We start from the raw sequence: 17,341 nt of genomic DNA, 5'->3' as shown, positions 1-17,341 counted from the left end.
GATTATATCAAAATATTACACAAAATATTAAAATCAATCAAAAATACAAATATGACAAAAATATATTTTGGGGCAAAAATACAAAAACATTACACAATATATTCACTGAAAATACATACAGTAGAAAAAACTTAATTATAATGAATAAAACCCAAAATAAATGATCTCACAAAAAAAACCTAATTTGCTTAAACCATTGATTGACATTTTCTTCATCAGCAGAAAAGTTCCTGCTTCTTTTTTTTTTTTTCTTTTTTTCGCGAGTGCCAGGAGTTGTTTGGACAGTATCCACTTCTTTCGCCGACCCGGAAGTAAACAAAAAGAGAAATTGTGACATATATCAGTGCTAACCTAAATGGCACGGTTAACTTTGACGGTGCCGTTAATTAACAGCGTGACTAACCATGTTTTGAACAACGCATATTTAACAGTCGGCTAGTTAACGGCTGATTAGGAATTGAACTGGTGGTTAGGGGTTAAACAGTGGTTAAAATGGAAGAATTGTACAATCACTTAATAGTAACTAATGCGTGCGAGTGATGGCCTGTCAATGTGGTGACGTCACATCCGCCCCAACATGGCAACACGCATTAAAATTAACCAGGAGAATTATTTTGGCAAATACAAGACTAGACACACAAATGGGAACACCAGATATTTATGAAACGTTACAATATTGTTCCGCTTCCCCATCACTATAGGAGCGTTTTTCTTTTTATGACTTACCTTAACCAGAATCTTGCATTGGCATTGTGGCCAAAGGTAGAATCCTGTGACATTTGTGTTTGTTGGTGTGCTCTGAGATTTTTCTCATGTGAAATATGTCCCTCGGCTCGATAAACGTTGTGTTTGTCGGATCTGCTGACGTAGGACGACTGTGTCTTCTCCACAGGAAGCCGTAGCAGTGGATCCAACCCCAGTGCGGGCAAGGGGAGACGTTCGTCCCCGCAGGAAAAGGCTCACAAGTCAACATGCAGCGAGTCGGAGCCGGGCGTGCGTGGAGGGAAGCGAGCCGACAGGTGCGCCAGCCAAACGAGCCATCACAGCCACGCTCGGTCCAGTCACAGCCAGTCGCACAGAAGCCACCACGCCTTCGCCTACAGCCACGTGCCCTCCTCCCAACCGGGGCCGGGCTCCTGCGCCCGCAGCGAGCGAAGTCACGCGTCCTCCTACGGCCCCCCCGGCTTGCCTCCGCCGTATTGTCTGGCCCGCCTGGCCCCGAAGGCTTCTGTCAGCAGCGGCACGCCACCGGGAGCTCCTCCCGGGCGAGAGCTCGCCACCTTTCCCCCCGAGCTCACCGCCAGCCGCCAATCCTTCCAGCACGCTATGGGCAATCCCTGCGAGTTTTTTGTTGACATCATGTGACAGGAGAGTGCCTTTAAAACTTCAAAAGTGCTGATGCTCCCTCCGCTGGCAGTTCTGTGGCTGAAGTGTACAGTTTGTGAAGTGCTGTTCAATGTGGTGATTTTATAAAGCGGCCAAACAGAACGTTCCTGCATTCCATTTTGGATGTTCTCCCATGCAAGACCTTAAAGATGGCCGGACCTGGATCTCAATCCCCAGACCGTCAACAACGTCGCCGCCAACTTGTTGCTGTAGCATTACCACTGTTTTGTTTTTTGGGATCCCCCAAGCTCTTACCTGCCAAGCGCTCACATGCTACCTCTGATCAGCTTGCGATCAGCGGGTACCTTCATCTTGGTCGTTTACGAGGCGGCATCGTGCATGACTTTCAACCGCTTTAAAACGTGACCTTGATTTGGGGTCGCCTCGAGCCGCCCACCGTTCTAAAGGAACAATCCGTACACTGGAGGATGTTTGTGTTGTTATTTATGTGATCGCATTGCATTGATGGTGCCATACGTCATCCACGATGGCTGACTGACAATCACGCATCAGCCGTCTGTCAATCAGTGGCCAGTTTCCACAGTCGTCGTCGCTGTGCTTTGTCGAATGTATCGTCGTCAGCGTCGGACGCTTGAAAGTTGACTTTGCTTTCGGGACGTTCAAATCGGATTGCAAACAGTGGACAGTCGAAGCAGTTGGACAACAGATACCTAGAGAACGTCTAACATGACGCCACGTTCTACATTTTCTAATCTGGCAGGTAGTCTATTGATTTCAAATGATTGAAGGATCTTTATTTATTTAATTTTATTTTAGCAGCACTTCTCACGGCTTGTCAGCTGAGTTCCTTAACATTTGATCAATGACTCACAATCTGCATTTGGCATCTATTAGTCACTGTCGCTGTACATGGTGACACAAATAGTAGCTGACTGCATCCGCTTGTGATATTTCGGTTAGTTACACACGGCACTATTTTGCCCAGGGAAGCCATCTTAACTCATTCCCTGCCATTGATGGCTATAGACGTAAAAAAAACTATTTCTATTAGTTAAATATTTTTTTGTTAAGTTTTTTTTTGAGTATGAAAACTTTGAAAAAAATATTGTATACTTAGAACAGATATAAAATGTATGATTAATAGTGAGTTAACTAGTGAAGTCATGCCATTAATTACAAAAACATTTAATCGCCTGACACCCCTAATTTTTAAGTCTTTTCTTCTTCTTTTTTTAAAAGTATTTTAAATTATTTTCTTAAACATTTTCTAATAATCGTTTCTTTTTTTTAAAGAAACGATTATTAAAAATTAACATTTGTAATCATAACTAATCGCATGACTTCACTAGTTAACTCACAATTAATCACAAATTTTATATCTGTTCTAAATGTACAATAAAACATTTTTTTTTAGGTTTTCATATTCTTGTTAACAAAAGGTGGGAGAGAAAATAATGTAACTAATAAAAATAGTTCAAATGAATTTTTGACGTCTATAGCCGTCAATGGCAGGGAATGAGTTAATGAAGCATAAGCCCCTCGTTTAAAGCAATACACCACTGACAATTTAACAGCAATTTATTCCCTGATTTTTTTTAAGCCGATTAAGTATCAAAATAACATACTCTGGGCAGCGCCATTATCCAGACGGGTGATCGTTATGACGTATCCGAGCAGTTCATTTGAATGCGAGTTTTGCTGACGTAACGGGCAAGAAAAATCTTCTATCGCCAAATACAGCACCAATTCTGATCTGCATAATCCTCAACATGTCAGGTTTTATGTTCTTCTATGCATGCTGATGCACACACCAAAATGCCGCTGGCGGTGCGAGTAAAACTTAGATGTTTGATATTCTCGCTTATCGTCCAGGTTAGGGACCGTCCACAAATGACATCTTCCAAGGTGATGTATGTAAATGGTGGGACAAACCACCATAAAACAAACAAGTTCCCCCCCGCCCCACTTTTGTAGGTAGTTGTAAATGGTAGACCACTTCTTACTACAGCTGAAAATGTCATGGCATCTGTCATTGTGGAGAAACAGCCAATTGGCAACTATTTTTTGTCCCGTAAATCTCCTGTTTCTCCACAATGACAGATAAGACGACATTTTCATCTTTAGTAAGCAGTGGTCTACCATTTGCAGCTACTACAAACACCTTTTTGTTTGTTTGAGAGCGATTTGTTTTGTTTTATTCATTTCTTCTTTTCGGACACATTATTACAGGTTACACCGATCACATAATATCATTTGCAACATTGACATCCGATAGAAGGGCTGACGGGTAGAAGCCATGGCTTATTAGTAACCCGTCCCCATGGATTCTTACTATACGCATCAGTTACATACATTGATTATGATAGTCATTGATTCATATCGTTATCAATCCCAGACTTAAGTGTGCACACTCCTCGCTCAGTTCATCTTAAGTTTCAGCTTGTACCAATCATTTGGAATTGCTAAATCGGTTCCCGAACGCCACCAACAGGCCCACCCAACCAGGCGAGCAGCTAAGGCGAGCGCATGCTCGTTCACCAGTAGCGTCTTCGCTGGCCTTGGATCAGCTTTCACACGTTGTGGCTTCCAGAAGAGTAGATCGGCTTGCATCCTTCTGCCCGGTGCGTCCACAGCAATGTTCACTCCATTCTGGTCAGCTCCGCCACCACTGTTGCCGGCATCCGATGATGCTTAGATCTTGATAATCCTGAGCGCTCACCAAGGCCAGCCCACCCGGCGGAGTAGCCCCCGCCAGCTGCATCCCAGAACCATGTTTACCAACCCATTGTAAATATTTACAGCAGATACATTGCAGCCACAATACAACCTTATCACGACAGCCTTGCATGTAACATCAAATGTCCAAACAGAAATAGAGCCAGACAATGTTTACATTCTTACAGGAACAGCAATACATCAATGCAGTGTATAGACAAGAGTTTAACCTTGGCAGTGTCAGCAAGTAATCATATGCTATATTTACATTGTTCAAATCATGACCGCTCCAGTTATGGGCTAATTAGTAATTTGTTCCAATAATCTGGATACCTTTAACTATCACATCGTTGATTCGGAGATTCTGTTCCAAATCCTCCACTTTTTGTTCCAAGGTGACAAAGTGTCAATCTTTTTCTTGTGTCTCTTTCTTCAACTGCTGAATTTCCTGCAGAAGTGGCTCGATGCTCGTTTTCATTTCAAGTATTTCGGTGACCGTTCCTTTGAATTTTGAAAGAGAAGATTTTATCTCCTCAATTTCGTCCGTTTTTTCCCCCGCCAGGCATATTGAAACAATGTAGTTAAAAATCCCAATGTCAACAAAATAGTTAGGAGTCACGAGCGAGTGCAGGAGCAAGTACAGATGCGTCCTTCCTCGACAGATGCGAACTTGATAGTTTGTCCCACATACGTCACGTCATGTTATTTGTGGATGGTCCCTAACTTTCAGCTGGACTCAAATCTTTGGCGACTCCCCGGTGGCTGTACTGCTGGGTCGTAATTGAATTGCCCCCTTTTTGTCCACCGTGAGACGCAATAATTCCTCGTGAGTGTCATTGTAGTCATTGGAAGCTGTCCGTTTTGTTGTTGTTTTCGTTTTCATCTTTTATTGAGTTTGCTTGTTTGCAGCACACGTTACATCATGATGATCACATGACAGTCCAAAAATGGCAGCTAGCTTCTGTAGCTAATGCAAAAATATCCCTAAAAAGTCATATAATATCATAATCAATTTAAATTGCAGGGTTTTTTTCAGGAAAGTTGACATAAACCATTTCACAGACGACAGCTGGTTAGTTTTGAATGAGTGGTGCGTTTCTTTAAACTTTATCCGGCACTTCCCATCATGTGACTACAAGTTCAAACCTGACCTGAATATTCAGTTTTCCTCCCAAAACGTTTGATGAGCACTTTTCAAAGTTGTCTCTCTCCCTCCCGCTGGTATGAAACACTGTTTGCAATCAGAGCTTTCTCTTGAATCGTCTTTCTTTACAAAAGAAAAGTTGATTGTACATAGAAATTTATTATATATGATTAAAAAAAATCTCTATGTTGGAAATTCTGTCTGATTCTGTTGCTTTTCATCAAAAAAAGTGGAAAAAGTAGACACGAAGGCGTTGAAAACAATGTATAATTGAAATGTGAGTCATCATCATAACGTTAATCCCCCCCCCCCACCACCACCGTCCAAGTCAAACCCATGATGCACCATCAAAAGGTGTGATGTCAACACAACAGCAACATGAACTGACATTTATGTTAATTTGACGGCGCACGCGTGTACTTTCCTAGTGGGCGGATTTCATTGGCAGTTTTAACAACACACACACGACCACTCACAGGAAGGAAGTGGGCTCAAAGTCGCCTTAGTGACGCAAACCAGCAGATCAGACTCGCAGACGACATTCAAACGTAAACGCGATGCTATCTTTGCGTTGTGACTAACTTTAGAGGAGCTTGAAGGTCAAGTGGCTGAAAGTCACGCAACCCCCCCCCCCCACATAAACCAATTGTGACCCACCCAAGCAACAGAAACTGCATTTGTTTGTTAACAGGAAGTCAGCTACATGGAATGTTTTGAACACAGCTGGGCATTTAGTCAAATCTCTCTCTCTCTCTTCCGTGACCAAAGGTAAACAGCATGAACAAGTATCATCACGCGGGGAAAATTTTGAACTTTACTCAAGTCACCTCATGGTAATAACAAGTGACTCATTTCTTACATCGCTCTTCTTCTTTTTCTTTCTTTTTTTTAAGTAACATTTGAAATCCTTTACCCATCAACTGTGGCACATTGACATTAAACAGACCAAATCAAATGGAATTGAATTCCATCCACTGTAGCATCTGGAAAGTAGATATGTGGCTCAATAGTTGCTTGATTAGAACATTTTTGGCATGGGTGTAATCCAAGCAGGTGGGAACAGGAACGAAAACAACACTTGGAATTACAAAGATGACAAAACCAGGAAAATGCCAGGCCCAAGGCTTTTTTGTACATTAAAGTACGCTGAGTCACTTGTAACATTAATAACTCAAGTGACTCATTTGCTCGGGAAATCACTGTTCACTACAGATTACAATGAATTTAAAGGATGGATGTCTGGATAGATACAGGGATGTAACTCGGCATTCTTCTTCTGCCAAACATGGGCAGAGGAGCTTTTTCAACAACAACAAACAAAAAAAAAATTTTTAATGTCTTTTTGTTTCATGAGACCACATCGCATTCTCCCAATCCTCTCCCAGGTCCTCCATATACTCTCTGGCAAACTTCAGATGGGCCGAGACTTAAGCAGGTTTTGAGTCCCCATCAACGTGCTGTAATCTTACTTACGTAAATGACTTGGGTCCCAACTCTCTGTAGGTCATTCACCAGGTCTTTCCTTGTAGTTCTGGGATTTTTGCTCACCGTTATCATGATAATTTTTGACCTTACGGGATTTGCCTGGAGCCCCAAACCAGCTCGCTTGTTTGTAGGTGACCAAATACCAATTTTTCACCATAATTTTAGTTGTTCAAAAGGGCATACATTAATAAACATTTCAATAGTTACCCCCCAAAAAGGCACTTTTGCGCATATGGGATATCTTATTGAAAATTCCGATGATGTCACAAGTCAAGATGGCGGTCAATTTGGTGAACAAAATCTATCCGCTCATTTAAAAGACTTTGGATCGTGTGAAGATTATTTTGATTTCAAAATGTGACGAGATGTCGTTTGACGACTATAACAATAGGTGTGGCTTGTATGATAGTCACAGGCAAAAGCATTACAATCCGCCGTTTGTTTTCACCTTATAAAGGAAGCATTTGCAATGCGTTGCATTGGGGAAGTATCAGATGTTCAGAATTGTCAATAGAAGTTTTTCAAAGAACTAGATCAACATTGCACTCACATATAGCTTAATAATTATTATTATTGTCAACTAACCCACAGCTAGTCTTAAAAACAGCCTATTAGGGCAACATGACTGCAAGACTTGTAGCAAAGAAATAACTTAGTTATGGTTTTTACAAAATAATAGCTAATAATTTAGCTAATAATAGCATCATGCTATTAGCTTAGATTTAGTATTAGATTTAGTACAAACCACATAAATGTTAACATTTTTCAATAAAATGTACCTTAGGGAGCAAATCAATATTAAAATGGGAGCTTTAAAGGGTGCTAAAAGCTAGTTAACATGACTCTCTTTCAGGCATTATGCTAGAATAAGTAAATAGATAGGCTAATAGCAACCAAACAGACCAAGTGCATGAGAATGAATAAGATTGACTGTTGTCATTACAAGAATGCAAAAGGGTATTTTTCACAGGCAATTAACAATTTCAAACATCCGGGCATTTATGATATTTCCTCAATGCAAATGCTTCCACCACCGACGACGTATTGGATTGTTTTTGCCTGTGACTATTAGCATAATACAAACCAGACACAAATGACAGTTCATCACATTTTGAAGTCAAAATAACCCCCACAAATCAAATTACAATAATCTTAAGTCCAATGCTTTTCAAAGCACGGACCACAGAGAGCTTCCTTTTACCGTCATTAGTTGTACTCTGTGCTGGCCATCCATGTTATCACTATTGATTTAGCGTGTAGCGTTAAACGAGCTAATTATATGGCCATTCGGCTAATTGATGCTCAGTTGTTTGTGCTGTATGAGACAGCTACTTTCCAACAAAATGATTGGAATAGAGGACAAAGAAAAATACAATTTCACTGGACTCATAACAGTTACCTGGCTGGGGTGGAGCAGGAGACGTGATGCGTGTGACGTGCGTGTGTCCCACCGCGACCGTGGCAGAGAGAGAGAGAGAGAGAGAGAGAGAGAGAGAGAGAGAGAGAGAGAGAGAGAGAGAGAGAGAGAGAGAGAGAGAGAGAGAGAGAGAGAGAGAGAGAGAGCTAGGTCGGGTGTATGGGCGCACGCGGCGCATATTTTTTGTAACTATATTATACATGAGCTTTCGGGGTTCATTTTAAATGTGTTTACTTTGGTATACGTTTGTACAGAAGAAAAAAGGTCAAACAGTTGCCGAATTGTCGTTTACTTTCTTACACAATATTTTTATCTTGCATTCGACAAATACTCCAAATGTTAAAAAACTAAACAAAAACATCTAAATCTAATGACTCGGGTTATGTTTAATGTTAATTAAGTGCACCCTGATAATGAATTATAACTCACGATTAACAGTTTTCAATGCAACTATGTCAAAATGAACCATTTTAATTGTCTATTAGTAAAGGTCAATTGGGAAAAACTACCCATTTTAAAATGGGTCGATATGACCCAGGCTATGTTTAATGTTCCAAAAGCATTCCGATAAACATAAGTAACAATTTTAATAGAAATATGTCAAAGTGAACCATTGTAATTGCTGAGAAGTACAGGGTGACACACAAAAAAAACGGTCATCACCTAAACTTAAATAACTTAAGAAATAATTAATCAATTATTTTTATTTTCAGATTTACCAAGAAGAATTAATGTTCTAAGAGTCTACCAAATTTGACTTTTGAGATGCCATGGACTACTGAGGAAAATACATTGATAGTTGAGGCATATTTTCGGCTGAGATCGGGTGAGAAGCTCGGCCCTCCGGGAGGGACCCAGTGTCGAGCCGTTACTCCTCCGCATTGAGAGGAACCAGTTGAGGTGGCTCGGTCATCTGATTCGGATGCCCCCTGGACGCCTCCCTGGAGAGGTGTTCCGGCCATGTCCCTCCGGCAGGAAGTCCTGGGGACCACCCAGGACACGCTAGAGAGACTAGGTCTCTTGGGCTGACCCGGGAACGCCTTGGGATCCCGCCTCAACTATAAATGTCTTTTCCTCAATAGTCCATGGCATCTCAAAGGTCAAATTTGGTAGACTCGTAGAACATTAAAGCTTCTTGGTAAATCTGAAAAATAAATGAATTGATTAATTATTTCTTAAGTTATTCAAGTTTAGGTGATGACCGTTTTTTTGTGTGTGTGTCACCCTGTATCATAGCAACAAGAAAAACTTTTGTATCTTAAACTGATGTACAGAAAAGGATTAAGGCCAGTGAAACGAGAAAAAGAAGTTTGGCAGGATGACTTTATTTTTCGAATTCTGACTTTAAAGTGAGAATAATAATAGCACTATTAACATTTTAAAACTTTTTTTTCTCTCTCTTTTCGAATTCTGACTTCATTCTCAGAATTCTGACTTTAAAGTGAGAATCCTGCCAAACTTTTTTCTCTCTGTTCACTGGCCCTAATCCTCTTCCGTAGAATTTTGACTTTATTTGACTTTATTTGCGCTACTTTTTTTCTCACTGTAAAGTCAGAATTCTGAGAATAAAGTCAGAATTCGAAAAAAGAGAGAAAAAAAAGTTTGGCACTTTATTCTCAGAATTACGACTTTAAAGTGAGAATAATAGTAGCACTAATAAAGTCAGAATTCTCACAAGGAGACCCGGTATATGCTAAATGTTCCTTGTAAATATCTCAAAATGTTTTGTTTTGTTTGTTTGTTTGTTGGTGCCACGTTTGAGAATAAAGTCAGAATTCTCACTTATCCCCTTATCTTCCTCTGTAAAAATGGGTCAATTTGACCCGGGCTATGTTTAATGGTCCAAAAGCATTGCATTGTTAACAGTGAGTTGAAAATATCAAAGTGAACAATTTTAATTGTGTCGTGAAGTGTGTCATAGGTTAAAAAAAACAAAAAAAGTAATTGTTATACATTCGGGGTCAATTTGACCCCGAATGTATAATATTCCAAAACCAACACGGTAAACATTGTTATAGTTTATTATTAACCATTTTCATTGCACATACATCAAAATTAACCAAATAGTCTGTTGATGTGAATGTTGGGTCACTTTGACCCGGTATATGCTCAATGTTCCTTGCAAATATCTCAAAATGTTTTGTTTGTTGGTTGGTGCCACGTTTGAGAACGAAAAGCTAACATTTGTTCTTTAACTTGAAATGTTGACATTTTGACCCAAAAAATTACAGGAGGGTTTAAAAAAAATCCCCATGGCACCAAATGGGTTTTTATTACACGGGATCCTTTGGGAAATGTTTCCCCCTGTCTGGGCCGCAATTCAAATGAAATGTAAATAAGCTCAACCTCGCTGACTGTAGGCAGCAGTTCAGTAGAAGTCCCGCCCCTAATAAGAGGGGTAAGAAGAAAAGAAAGGAAAAAAAAAACAGAAGGGCATATAACATGTTGAGCTTTTCCCCCACCGCACACAAATGAAACTTAAGAGTCACGGACGGACACAAGTTGCTTGAGCACACGATCGACCACCAGCCGCTGGCAGTGCCATCTGTGGCGGCGCATGGCTGTGTTGGCACGCCCAATCCTCCTTCTGCTCCTCATTGGAGGCTCTCTCGGCAGCCTGGAGCAGAGAGGCTGCAAGAGGTGGCATCTCGGGAAACAGCCGGGAGTTGTTTGCTGTGATGAATGCCACTCGGGTGAGTTGATATCTTTTTTTATGCGTCAATCAAATAGACATGCTTTTTAATTCCATAAAAAAAAAAACATTATAAAAGACAGCTGTCTGGATTGCACCTTCAGCAAGAAAGGCAATTTATATTCACCAATTGTTTTTGTTGTTTTCTTTCTTTACTTACTTTCTTTACATGCCTCCCATAGTGTGTGTAAACAACGTAGTGTCTGTGGTTTAATAGCTTATTAGCACAATAAAGAGACTTTGAGCAGGACTGTGTATGTTTTGGTTTTCCATTCATCCGCAGTGTGCTGTTCCAGGTCACATCCATGCTGGAGCCTTTCAGCTCTCATAAAGGGCAATTTGAGTCTCAAGTTTCAAAAACCTTTTATAGTAAGGCAAGGTGTGCTTTATAGTTAATAAAAAGTAACTAAAACTAAAATTGAAAACATATTTTTCATTCATAAAATGAATACAAATGAGAGTGCTTGAAATCTGCATTTTATGTTCATGTTGTTTTTCATTTTTTGTTTAATGATGGTAAAAATTAAATTTGTTTTCATTGTGGTCAATTCATTTCATACATGAGATTCCAGTGTTTGTTTTGAATGTATTTACTGTACTTTCGTATTTGGCCGTAAAATCCTGATATGAGTAAGGTCTTGCAAAGTATTTTCAAATTATATTTCCGAAAATCTTGTACTTTACGCTCTTTTAATCATTTTTAGTAGGCTATTTTTTTTATTTATTTACTTGGCTTTTAAATCTCTATTACTCTGTCACTTCTTTTAAATGTACTTTTAAAGAGAAAGTGTGAAGAAATATTTGCCATCTAGTGGTGAACTAATAGAATGCAATTACCGACAGTGCCACAGAGATATCATACCTAGCAAGCCTACTACCAATTACTACGTTTACCAACTTTGTCGGCTACGGCCATCCATAGCTGAAAATGGCGGCGAACATGTCAGTCTTATGTAATATAATGGACTATATGCCACGGAGGAGGCGGGACTTCCGGGTTTTCACCCATCAACTTTGTTTCCGTTTTCGCGCTGATGTGTAAAACCCGGAAGCCGGAAATCTGTGGCATCCATTAGCGATTACTAGACCTAGGATTATTAAAAATGGCATATTATTGAAATAGTGGTTTTCTAAAATGAACGTTGAAAAATCAAACATTGTGTATGAAATGTGCTATAAGTGATTTTATATATATATATATATATATGTTAAAATTTGCGCATTAATTTGAGTTAATTTAAAGTCCCTATAACGCCACACATTTTTTTAATGCACGGTTAATGGCCACATCTTACTTGGAAAGCCACTTCCACGTCAAAATTATAATCCAATTCAATGCAATAAATAATTACATTAATAAATAATGCATATATTTGTGGAGACTGGGGTCAAGTTGTATTTTACAATTTTAAAAATGTGCCAAATTTCCCAAATTACATCATGTTAAATATTAGATAGCTCTTAACTATGAGAAAAATGCACTGACCTCAACACAAATCAATACCACACTCGATTTTATAAAATTATTGAATCAATAATGACTCAAAGATGCAGCCATATCTCTATTTGTTCAACATTGTTACCACTTTGAGTTAAAAGTATGAAAATTTAGGGATTTTTTTGTGTGTGTGCATTTTATTGTACATTTAGAACAGATTATTTGTGAGTTAACTATTAAAGTCATGCGATTAATTGCGATTAAAAAATGTTTTTAATTATATATTACAACCCCTAGGTATTGCGCAGGTGCTGTTAAAAAATGTTGTTTTTTTGCAGTACTTCTGTTGTATGTGCAGGAAACCGGCTGGTCTCGGACTGCGGTGCGAAGCCTCAAGATCTTTGCACTCCATGTGAGAGCGGAACCCACAGCCAGGACCCCAACAGCTATAAGTGTTTCAGGTGCACTCAGTGTGTAGGTCAGTCGTCTTTTTTTTTTTCCACAGTCAGATTTTTGAGCTTCTGGAAGTTTTCAAACCACGTGCTCTGCCCCCATGTAGGTGCGCAAGTTGAGGTGAAGGGATGTACCGCCACGACAGACACGAAGTGCGGATGTAAAGAAGGACTCGTGTGTGGCGACGGCCATTGCTCCTTTTGTGCGAAAAAGTGCGGCAGAGGCGAGGAACCCAACGACAAACGTGAGATGAGAGCTGACCTCACACTAGACGTTTACATGTTGTTTATGATGATTTAAAATGTCAACCCTTGCCCTTCAAACTCCGGCAGGTTCTTGCACAACATGTCCGAATGGAACCTTCAATGACCAAATTCATCAGAAGTGTAAACCCTGGAGTACCAAGTGAGATTAACACATTCATATAAACAGCAATCATTATTTGCTGCTCAATTTACAATATGGCTAAACTCTGTTTTTACAAGGTGTCCCAATGTGGGTCAATTAATTGTGGACAATGGCGATGCCTTCGCCGACATCAGGTGCAGCAATGTTTCACACAGCCGTCAGGAAGAACCTGGTATGATGTCATTTCCTTTCCGCGCTTGACTGAATTGCAAGTGTACGTCTTTCGCGTCGTTGGCATTCCACTTGTGTCTTTCAGAATCCCATTCTAAAGACGTGGCGTGGCTGCTTGTCTTGACCGTGTTCCCCAGTGTGTGCCTCATCGCCTTAAGCGTGTCTATTATCAAAGCTGTGGAGTACCTCAAGAGAAAAAAGAAGACTAAATACAAAATCACTCCGGTGCCAACAGAAACGTCAGGTATTGTGGTGAACTGTATAAAGGTTGATGCGATTTTGTGCCATCTGAGATTGAATTTGGATTTAAATGTCAAGTTTGTGGTTGTAAAGATGCTAGCAAGATTTGAATGTAGCCTCTCTTCACTTAATCCCACACCTCAAATCTCAAACCTAAGACATGTCCCTCACTAACACTGTACATTAGCCATGGCTGCTAACATTGCTAGCATGACTTACTGTATTTGTGATTGGTTAGTTGGGTCAATCATAACCCAATTTGGGTCAAAAAGGGACCATATTTTTGGGTTATTTATTTAACCCAAATGTTAGGCCAAATAATTGACCCACAAACAACCAGATTTTTTTGGGTTGTTGTTTTGTGGGTTATTCATTTGGCACAACTTTTTGGATTAAATTGCTACCCCCCCTTTTTTTTTTTTGAAGTGTTTTTAGAGCGTTCCTACTTCATAAAAAAAAAATATATATATATATATATATATAAAACCGAAACGGCCCAAAAAAAATTAATGCCAATTTTTACTATCATTGCATTTATTATAATTAATTAAAAATACAATATTATTATAAAATATTTATTTAGCACTGACATTTTAACAAAGCACTATATTAATTGAAATGTGCCCACACCGCAGACATGTTGGCTAATGGTCCATTAAACAAGGGTTGAGCATTTTCTGGCGGTGCGATTGATATAGTCAATGTAGTTTGCACAGGCAGGCACGGATGCGTGCGGCGGGACATGGTGCGGCGCACTTAAAATCCACACATTCACATATCCACCAACGTTTAAAAATAAACTGAAAACATTTGTTCGCACCAGCTAATCGGCTTCGGGAACGGACTGCAAAGTCTCACACAGGCCTGTACAGGTCTGTTGCCACCCTGAGATAGCGGTTAGTGTTTAAAACTGTAGATAGCAATAGCGCTAACATTAGCTAAAGTATTTAGCACGGCCACCGGGATGCCGGTGAAAAAAGGCCAAAGGGCTCTTATGGAAAAAAAAAAAAGGGGGGAAGGCGCTGCAGGAGAAAGAGTGGCTCACCTGTACTGCAGTACACGGCAGTTCTGTCTTTCTTTTCCGACCCGCTTAAAGGTTGTACACCAAGCGACGCCCCTCTCCTCCGGTGCGCAATGACCCCGGGAGCTGCTGCGACCGACCGGTGCAAACTCACACGGTGAAAAGCCAGTTCGCTGTTTAATTTAATGCCAAAAATAGCCATTTTCGGTGGCCGAATATTCGATGCATCACTAATATATATATGTATATGTATATATATATATATATATATATATATATATATATATATATATATATATATATATATATATATATATATATATATATATATATATATATATATATATATATATATATATGGGTTATTTTGAGTTATTCATTTCACTTTTTTCTTTATTTTAATTAAATATCCCAAAAGTGGGGTTGGTCCCTTTCTGACCCATAATAATTGGGTTATTTTTGGTCCAACTATTTTAGTCATTGAGCTGAAATGTTGCTAATTGTGCAGCCTCCACGTATGACAACAGCTTCTATGTTCACCCTCGTGTTTTGTTGCAGTCCCATTCATTCTTTAAAACTTTTGTTGACAACCGAAATGGCTAATGTAAAGCTCATATCAATTGAGCGGTGAAGCTTTGCAAATTATCGTAAAGGAAGCGAATGTATTTTTTTGTGTCAAAGTTCGTTCAAGGTGTCTCATGGTTGCAAAGATGTACGGAAGACATTAGGGCAAAAGTTTTTCTTGTCGCCACTGAAATGTTTTGAGAAGCCACGTTTGTTTTACACGGTTTATTTTGTTGGGTAAAAATTCTGTTAAAAATGATAATTCAGACATTCAAACCGAATCTCAGATGTCACAGATATTCCTCCATACAAATCGAATGATCATGTATTTGATTTATACCTCTTCTCTTCTTTAGATGATCCCAAGCAATTAATAGCGATTGAATGCAGTTTCCACGAAGCCCAAGAAGAGCAGGAAAGCAGCTCCACGTCTTTAAACTCCCGGGAACAACTTGTTGTGTGAATGAAATGACATTTCTACAGTAGACGGAAGAAAACAAAAGTGTATATCTTGATTGTTTGTGCTGCTGCCTTCTGTTGAACGTGTGAGCGGCGCACTTTGCCCGGTGAGACAAAAATATTTCCAGTACGTCTTCCATGTGAGCCAGGGGAATTCTGGGGAAGCTGAAAGTCCCTCAGACATCTTAATGACAGCGTATCAGTGTCACGTTCAAATGAATTGTCTTATTGTGACGTCCAACCTGATAAACGACATGCTTGTGCATGTTTGGTTGAACTAAAAAATAAATAAATATAAATATATACATATATATACAGCATGTATGTGTCGGGGTTTTGGTCACACTGTTTTGTGCAAGCTGGAACTTGCTAACATTTTTATGTGGGTTTTCAGTTAGGATTATTCTCAATTTCTCTGAGATCCTGAATAGGATAAGATGGCGACATGGGCGGATGGAGATTGCATCCAAGTGTTCGTAGATGGTTTTGATTTCTAGTAAATGCTGTGCTCAGTTTTCTGCCTTCTGGACAATTGCGTACAAGTCACAGCTGAACGGCGGGTCAAACAGGATAAGCGACGGGAACTCCCTCCAACGATTGAGTGCTTCCTGTACTTCTATTATCTACTGACATTTGAGCGGGAAGTTGCTGCTGTACATCACAGCAAGGGGACTTTTCTTTGAACGTATCTTACCTTTGACCTTTGTATGATTATGTAGTTTTTTTTCCCTTTTTTTGCAGAAATGAAACATTTACAAAATAGCCTGTGTAGGGTACAAAAATGAAATCTTACACACACTGTATGGAATTCTGCCACCTTATCTTTGACATGTATATTATTCCTCTTCAGAGATGTTTTTATTTTGTTTACTTTGGAGATAATAAACCATTGCTTTAATTGAGCAGCCTTTCATTTTAAATAATTGTTTTTTAACTCATTCACTGCCATTGACGGCTATAGACGTCCAAAAGTCATTTGAACTATTTCTAGTTAGATTAATTTTTTCGGAATTTCATGTTTTCCTCTTTTTCCGTGTTTGGTTATGCGTTCAGCCCTCGTCATTTTTGTCCAATGAGAGCACAGATCGTCACGCGGGTCGACGTCATTACGCAATATAGTCCACTTGCCAAAAGCATGGTGGGAATATGAACCGCACCAAACGAAAAAAAAAAAGTCCGCATTTGGTTCCGGACCAAACAAGCGGACTAAAGGACCTTTCTGGTCTGAATACACACCCAGTCACTATTTAATTTGAGTGTGTCAGCTAAATACAATATTAACTCATTTACTGCCATTGACGGTTATAAACGTCAAAAAATAATTTGAACTATTTCTATTAGTTTAACTTTTTTTCTCATTTTGTTAACAAGAGTATGAAAACCTAGAATTTTTTTATTGTACATTTAGAACAGATATACAATTTATGATTAATGGCAAGTTAACTATTGAAGTCATGCGATTAATTGCAATTAAAAAAATTAATCCTCTGACGCCCCTAATTTATATTTTTTTTATTAGGGGCATCGGTCGATTACATTTTTTTATTGTAATTAATCGCATGACTTCAATAGTTAACTCCCAAAAAATTCTAGGTTTTCATACTCTTGTTAACAAAAGAAACTAATAGAAATAGTCCAAATGAATTTTTGACGTTTATAGCCGGCAATGGCAGTGAATGAATTAACGGACCACCTATAAAGAGTCAAGTATTAAACTCAAACTGTTACAGCACACTGAATTATGTTAACTTCCATCATTGGCACTGACTATTAAAGCCCAACTGTCA

General features: G+C 39.3%; 2 protein-coding genes across 2 annotated transcripts in view; both read left to right on the top strand.

Annotated features, from left to right (window-relative positions):
* The window catches only part of LOC147179530 (segment polarity protein dishevelled homolog DVL-1-like), a 33,830-nt gene extending 28,429 nt beyond the window's left edge, over positions 1-5,401 (top strand). Inside the window, exon 15 of the mRNA XM_086068244.1 lies at positions 893-5,401. Within this exon, the coding sequence (XP_085924370.1) occupies positions 893-1,365 (473 nt within the window). The 3' untranslated portion in view covers positions 1,366-5,401. The remainder of the gene's footprint in view (positions 1-892) is intronic.
* A 5,148-nt stretch (positions 5,402-10,549) lies between these two features.
* On the top strand, positions 10,550-16,452 carry LOC147179529 (tumor necrosis factor receptor superfamily member 5-like). Its single transcript, XM_086068812.1, has 7 exons — positions 10,550-10,801; positions 12,597-12,716; positions 12,798-12,935; positions 13,024-13,096; positions 13,177-13,271; positions 13,356-13,514; positions 15,452-16,452. Exons 1-7 carry the CDS (start codon positions 10,666-10,668, stop codon positions 15,556-15,558), a joined length of 828 nt encoding a protein of 275 aa, XP_085924938.1. The 5' UTR covers positions 10,550-10,665; the 3' UTR covers positions 15,559-16,452.
* The last annotated feature ends 889 nt before the right edge of the window (positions 16,453-17,341 follow it).

This window comes from Leptonotus elevatus, chromosome 2 (assembly GCF_054856555.1).
Source record: "Leptonotus elevatus isolate MCC_2025b chromosome 2, RoL_Lele_1.0, whole genome shotgun sequence".
Lineage (NCBI taxonomy): Eukaryota > Metazoa > Chordata > Actinopteri > Syngnathiformes > Syngnathidae > Leptonotus > Leptonotus elevatus.
Note: the sequence above shows the minus strand (reverse complement) of the source record. Positions and strands in the feature narration are given on the sequence as shown.